The sequence below is a fragment of the Solanum pennellii genome, chromosome 4 (genome assembly GCF_001406875.1).
Source record: "Solanum pennellii chromosome 4, SPENNV200".
NCBI lineage: Eukaryota > Viridiplantae > Streptophyta > Magnoliopsida > Solanales > Solanaceae > Solanum > Solanum pennellii.
In genome coordinates this window covers 64,017,510-64,025,099 of record NC_028640.1, presented here as the reverse complement: position 1 = coordinate 64,025,099, position 7,590 = coordinate 64,017,510, and the positions used below count along the sequence as shown (strand labels likewise).

Below are 7,590 nucleotides of genomic sequence, written 5' to 3'. Positions count from 1 at the left end.
GATGTCTTCAACTTCAGTAGAGAACTTGGAGCTAGTGACCTTAGAGGCGGTTGATCGAGAGTTGTTGTTCATGGAAGTCATCTTGATATTCTTTGACGTTTGAAAAGTTGAGATGAGAGGTAGAGATTGTCCCACTGGGCGTGCCAGAATTTGTAGACAATAAAATTCGCGTCGAGAAAACAATAATCAAGAACGGAAAATTATAGCAACAATCGATTTTATTATTTCAAATGCGAGTGTTACAATCTCTATAATTCCTCTGAATTCGCCTTTTCAAATATAAATTCAAGGGCTTTAAAGCTTGTTCTTGAATCTACGATTAACTTGAACTTGAACTTTATCTTGATCTTGACTTTTATTTGAACTCAAGGGCTTCGAGCTTGTTCTTGAATTCGGTGGTCTTGATCTTGATCGTTCTTGAACTTGAATGCTTGAATTCTTAAACTTGTAGCTTTGTAGAGAATTAAATGGCGTTTGTACCACAGAGTTTCTCTAGCTTCTTGTTTAGAATTTTCTGTCTCTTTTCTGAATTATGAGGACCCCTATTTATAGTTTTAGAATAGAGGAGTTGCGATTGGAATAGGATTCCATTCAGCCAATCAGATTAAAGTGACATGGCATTTGGGCTTTATGGAGCGGGCTTGTCATCTTTGACACATGTCATGATTCTATTGGTTTTCTTATTTGACTTGGCATGCCACATCATCTGCACACGTGGCGCCAAGATGGGCTCTAGAATGAGATGAGATTGGGTTTAACAAATTGGGTTCATCCAATGTAGCCCAAATCAATTAATTTAGACTTTAATTAAATCCATATTTATTGGACTTAAATATTTAACTCAATTATATCAATCCACAATATTTATTTGGATTAATATATTTATGAATTCAATATAATCCGAATCATTTTATAAATTTATATTTAATAAATTTTAAATGATTACAACCACGTTATCACGTTCTTAGTCTTTTACTAAGCACACGTGTGGTGCTTGATAGTTTACTCATGTTATTGTACCAAAGCCTGAAATTCTAATAATCACACAAAGAATGGAAGAGAGAGAATAAGAGAACTGTTAGAAAGCTAAAATTTTGTAGAGAACTTTGATTGATCTTTGCTTAATAATTTTATAAATGAACGTCTCTCTATTTATAACATAAAGAATAATAGGTAAATAATAATTATCTAACAAGCCCCTACATATTTAGATGTAAATTCTTTTTCTAAAACTCTCTACATGTGTAATTCATGAAAATATCTACATTTCTCTAAAATCAACCGTCAAAATAAGTCTTTCTTCTATGCAAATCATTCACATGAGCAGCTTCGTACCATGTGACACTTCCATGACACTTATAGCATAATAACATGACCGATTGTCACACTTAGTAAAAAGAGGTTTCACTAAACCCATAAAGTACTATTACGACATTTTTGTTTGGAATATCAAAATCATTAATAGTGCAAGCTAATATTTCGATATTACTCGTATCAATATGAACAAGGTTCCCTTTCTCTTTTCCCTTTCCCTATCAACATAGGCATGATTCCTGGTCATATCTTATCCCATAATAAACTTTAGCATCATGAATTAATCTACCCACGTGTCTCAACCAAATCTTTTCCAATACACGACGTAACATACCTTTAACTTAACCACAATATAATGTGTTGTCACCCCTCAAAAGGGAAAAAGAAACTAAAATAGGAGACAAGGATAGCTTTCCATTGAGTTTCTTGTCACCATATTATAATCGAAATTTAAACAAAAATAATTTTTAACTATAATAATAGATACCTTAATAAAGAGTAATTAATTATCAAATATCTAATATCGCTTATAGACTATAAAAGATAAACACAAAAATATGTTAGTTGTTACTAAAAAGATATATGTAACCGTAATCAAAACTATTCTCATTATTTTAATTATAGTTAAAAATTATTTTTATATAAAGCCAATAAAAAGACAACAAAATAGAAAAATAATAATAAGTATCTAACTTTTGGATGGGCCACCATAATAAGCACTTGTCTGTTTGATGGACAAAATATTGAATGAAGATGGTCCACCTATGAATGAATTGAATAGAAGTTTGCTAATGTACATGATATGCGCATCTAAGTTCCTCACAACCCAATCGAATGGAAACAAAACAAAATAGGTTAATTTTAAATTTTTATTACAAAAAATTTATGATTAATCATATGCTTTTTTCGTTTTTTAATTTGTTCTTTTACATTTCTCTTTAATTGTTTGATAAAAAAAATTTGACAATTTTTTAGTTTTAACTTTTCTATGACATATGAAATTATAAGATTAAAGTTATTTTGATATATCTCAATTTTAGACTATAAGATTTTAATGTTACTTTTACTTTCTTACACTTTGTCAAGTTAGAAAAGTGAATAGAAATAAAGAATATAGTAAAAAGATACTCCTCAATCTCTATTTAGATTATTCATTTTTATTTTTATTTTGATTCAAAAAAATTATATATTTATATATTTAGTAATAATTTAAGTTTAAAATGTTCATTTAATTCTTAATGAAATTATTTATAAAACACATAAATGTCTATCAATTATTTTAGATCATAAATGTCAAAATTTCTCTTTTTTTATATATTTTGTATCAAGATGTTAATTAATAATATAGAAAGCTAATATATATATTATATTTTTCTAATGCATTCGACTATGTGGACTATGGTATGTTATGCTTCCTCCGTTTAAAAAAGAATGTTTCTATTTACTTTTTTTAGTTTCTTTAAAAAAAATGATCCATTTCCTTTTATTGACAACATTTTAACTTTAATTTTTCACGTGACATGTTTAAGACCACAAGATTAAATGATATTTTGATACATTTGACATAATCAATTTAGAACCACAAGATTAAAAAGTCTTCTTTCTTTCCTTAAACTCCGTTTCAAGTCAAACTACGTTATCCTTTTTGAAACGGAAGGAGTAATATGTTACATCATTGTAACAAGCTAGCATTATCTTTGTTTGATTGCATGATTGGTCATTTTGAAAAAGTTCTGTGCTTATTGTTTTTCTATTGAGATCGATCTCGTGTCTTTAAGTCCGAAAAAGTTAATTTTAAATTTTGAGTTAAAATTACTTTATTTGAAAAATAACAATTTAAGCCTAACACTTATTTCTTAGTTTCACACTTTATGTATTTAGCGATTATATATGTGACAAATAAAATTCGGGATATTATTTAGAATAAATAAGTTTTTTGTCTTTATCATGTTCTTGCTTTATATTTTTCACATTTTTTTTTTCTTCGATCAAAGCTGATTTGTTTTTGATAAAAAAATAGACAAATATCATCACATTCATTTTTTTAAAAAAAAATCATATTTGTCAAAATAATATTGCAATAACAACTTATGATAATTTTAATCATTAGGAATTTCCAGATAACTCAATTCAGCAATCATATCTCTATATCAATCAACTATGTATGTGATTAAATCATTAGTTGATATGATCAATCAATTTATTTCATAAAAACCACCATACTTGCGTACTGATCTAACTAGATCACTATTGTCTCAATTAATGATCCTACAATTAAGAACATTTTCAAATTTAGTTTTATAAGACATGACTCTTTCATTATCATGTCTCCATCATAATCAATCCTCAAAACTTAATCAAGGATTTTATCATTTCAATCAAATAATTTGATAATAATTATAATCAAAAATTTTATTACATGTCATTTACTTATATTAACAAACATTCATTAAAAAAATATATGTTCTTTATATGTTTCTCCCAATTTGAAGTGATTGACTTTTCTTTCTTTGTTTTCTCCATAGAAGCTTTGCAGTAAATTATGAATCCATCACGAGGGTTCAATCACTGGCCCATTTATATATTCCATAGAAATGGTAACTTAAGGACTAAGTATAAAATAAAAAAAGGAGGAGGATAATTCTATTTATTCTTTTTAAATTCCTTCCTTGGAGTGATGGTTCGATCGTATATGTTTTTTATCGTTCTATTATAAGCTATCGGGACACCGGTAGGCTCTAGCCTCCAAGCATGTCCAGAGAGCATTCTGCGAAACTTTGTCGTAAGTCTTTTTAAGTTCAATGAATATGCATGCCCCTCTTCTTTTCTCTATACTTCTTAACCAGTCTCCACACAAGATCGATGACTTCAGTAATCGATTGTTTTAGTATGAATCCAAATTGATTCTCAAAAATGAACACCTCTCTCCCAACCCTAATCTCCACCACTCTCTCTCTGACCTTCATCGTGTACCTTAACAATTTGATACTCTGAATTTATTACAATTTTCAATATTATCATTGTTTTTGTACAAATGAAACCATCGTACTCCATTTTTATTCTTAAGGCATTTTTTCCATCATACAAAATATAAACTACAACATAATGATACAATAACGAAGTGCCAAAAACAATAAATAATAACTAAAATAAGAAAAAAAAACCAACATATGTATATATAATCTCAAAGGGGGGGGGGGCATTTAAAAAAATATATTATTAGCTAACAAAATTATAGTTTAAACTAATTACCACTCGCACTCTCTTTTTAGCTATAATTATGTGGGTTACTCTCCTCTCTTATACATATGCAAATACATAATATGATAAATATGCAAATATAATTTGTTTCTCTCTCTTTGTCCTTTCTCTTCTCTCTCCAATCTCGCTCGCCAAATATACAAATACATATATATTATTATCGACATATATACATATTCAATTCAACAAACATATAGATGCACAATTCATCTCTCTTCACTCTCTGCCCTTTAATTTCTCGCTCGTGATCTCTGTCTCCTACCTGTAACATGTAATTATGAATCGTAATTAGCAAATCAATTTTTAAAAGCCGTTTGCGAAAGGCAATTATTTTTATGACCAATCAGATCCTTAGGCAGCCCTTGAAAAGTCTTTACATATATATATATATATATAAAATATTAGAGTAAAAGCAAATTGCACCCGGGTGCAAACCTAAATGTACCAAAAAAGAAGAAACTTCTCTTTCTTTGTATACACATCATAATCATATACACAATAACAACAATTATGGCTGCTCTTTCTCAGCTCTTAGCTCATATCTACACCATGACTCTAGTCTTCTTCACCATTCTCATCCTCGAACTCGTAATCTTCGTACGCTCCATAACCGACACAATCTCCGATTCCGGCCGCGGCCGCCCCATCACCACCAAGCAATACCTCAAACTCATCGACGAAAAAAACCCCGTCAGCCGGTTCAAAACCGCCTCAATCAACCCGGCCGGTTTTTCCGATACCTGTGCGGTTTGTTTATCGGCATTTGAAGACGGCGAACAAGTACGGAAGTTGAAATGCAAGCATATTTTTCATAAGGATTGTTTGGACACGTGGCTCCAACAGGATTCTGCCACGTGTCCGCTCTGCCGGAATAAGGTGCTGCCGGAAGAAATTGTGGTTAAATTCCGGCAGCACCGTAACCAGCAGACGGAGTATGAAGGAAGTGATGAGGAGCTCATTTTTTTGTTATCTGCATTACATGGTAATTATATTCGTAGATTTTTGTAAATTTTTTTTTTAAAATTTTTGTACATAAAAAGATTTAGAATATTAGAAAAGGAAAATAATTAGTAAAATAATTGAGTGTGCTTCATATACTTGGGGCTTTCTGATTGGTTAATTGTGTGCCAGATAGATATTTTATTCTACTTGAGTGTCGGTAATATTAACTAAAAATCGTAAATAAATATTTTAAAAAAAACAAAAAAAAGATAGTGTTGATAATATTGCATAGATTTTTTGATAACATTATCTGGCAAGTGTTGAAAAATTGTTGGTCATGCTCAGAATAGTGGTGGCCTACAAAAAGTTTGGAATGGAGTAATTGATTAAATTAATTTAAAAGAGTGGTAGGTGAAATGCTTGAAATTATTATGAATTGATAGCTCTAAAAAATACTTTGATGATATTGCAAAAAAAAAAGTTGAAAAAGTAAAAATGTCTTTAAATTATGGAATAAAAAATCCGTTAAAATTTTCAAAATCGCTTTTGTTGTTAATATTTTGAACAAAAATGCTCATATGGTTAAATTTGGTTCAAAAACATATTTTTCTTAATGAATATATTGTGTTTTTCTAAAACACATTAACTTGCTAATGAAACGTTATTTTTAAAGAATTTTATTTTATCTTTTAAAAAATTTTAACTTAAAGATAAAAAGTGGAAAGTAATCATTTTTCTTATTAATCTTATTTTGTCGATTAAAACCGAACTACCCCATATATTTATTTAACTGATTCAAGAAATTTAAGAAAAAAAATATAAATGATCTAATTGAAAATTAAAAATTTGATTGGTTAAAATATTTTTATTAGGAAAAGATTTTGTTTAAAAAGAAAAAGAAACAATATGTTTATATTTTAAAAAAAATATACTTTTGATCCAAAATAATAATAAAAATATTTTTGGACTAAACTAAACTATTAACAGGAGAACATTCTTAATCAATTTCACATTATTTATAATTACTTTTTACTTTTTTTTTTGTTTAAAATGAATCCTAAAATAGGGAAGTTTTTTTTTTAATTATTTTTTTTTAAAAAAAAAGAAATAAAAACGTAGCTATTCTACTTATGAATCGGGAGGAGTTAAAGGAGGAATTAGAGTGTACGTCAAGAGCATATTAGTCGAAAGTACTGAATACAAATAAATTTATATCCACCCTTTATAATGTTCTCCAAACTCAAGAAAGGCTTTTTAATAAGTTAAAAATAATAAATGAAAATAAAAATTCATTTTAATATACATGTGAGTTGTGGATTGGGGTGTTCTAAACAGAAAATTAAAATCTATTTTTAATATAAAAGTGAGTTATGGTTATATCCTTTTTCACTTTTATAATTAACAGCTTATTGATATGTAGTTGATTATTCAATTTTTTTGTCAGATATAATTATTGATCCGCTGAGAGTTAATATAGGTATAATTTTAGTTTAGGTATATTAACATCATCTAATATTTTTTCATGATATATAATTATATATTATTAATCCTAAGGCCGCAAAACTAAAAACTTAAAAAAGATATTTACTTTCCTATTATTAACTATACTAAAAATCTATACTTTTTGTAATATAGAATAATTTTTTAACCATTTAAAATAGGAAAAAGTAAGTCATAATTAAGGTGCGCTCATAGAGTTTACCCTATACACCATATGATAACAGTTTGATAAGTGCTAATTTTGTTATCGAATCAATCAAAATTTATAGGTTAGCTACTGAATTAATATATTAAAAATTGATATTCATTAGGCTAAATCGTTAAGGAAAATTATTCGTCTGTTTCATTCGATAAGCACCCGGGAATAACATAAAAAGAAATCAAGAGTATAAAATCGTCTTATTAAGAAATATTATCTTTATGTGAACTTGTTTTTAGCATAAATTCAAATTAAATTAAATTAAATTTTAAAGTAAATATAGGACAAAACAAAAAAAAAATCAAAACCATATAATTTAGCACTTTGTCATGGGTTCGACAACTATAGAAACGCCCAACCCGCAAACCTTCCCC

At 28.1% G+C, this 7,590-nt stretch overlaps 1 protein-coding gene across 1 annotated transcript; it reads left to right on the top strand.

Moving 5' to 3' along the window:
* Positions 1–4,747: 4,747 nt before the first annotated feature.
* On the top strand, positions 4,748–5,695 carry LOC107016026 (E3 ubiquitin-protein ligase RHA2B-like). The gene has a single exon (XM_015216500.2). It carries the CDS (start codon positions 5,086–5,088, stop codon positions 5,581–5,583), a length of 498 nt encoding a protein of 165 aa, XP_015071986.1. The 5' UTR covers positions 4,748–5,085; the 3' UTR covers positions 5,584–5,695.
* The last annotated feature ends 1,895 nt before the right edge of the window (positions 5,696–7,590 follow it).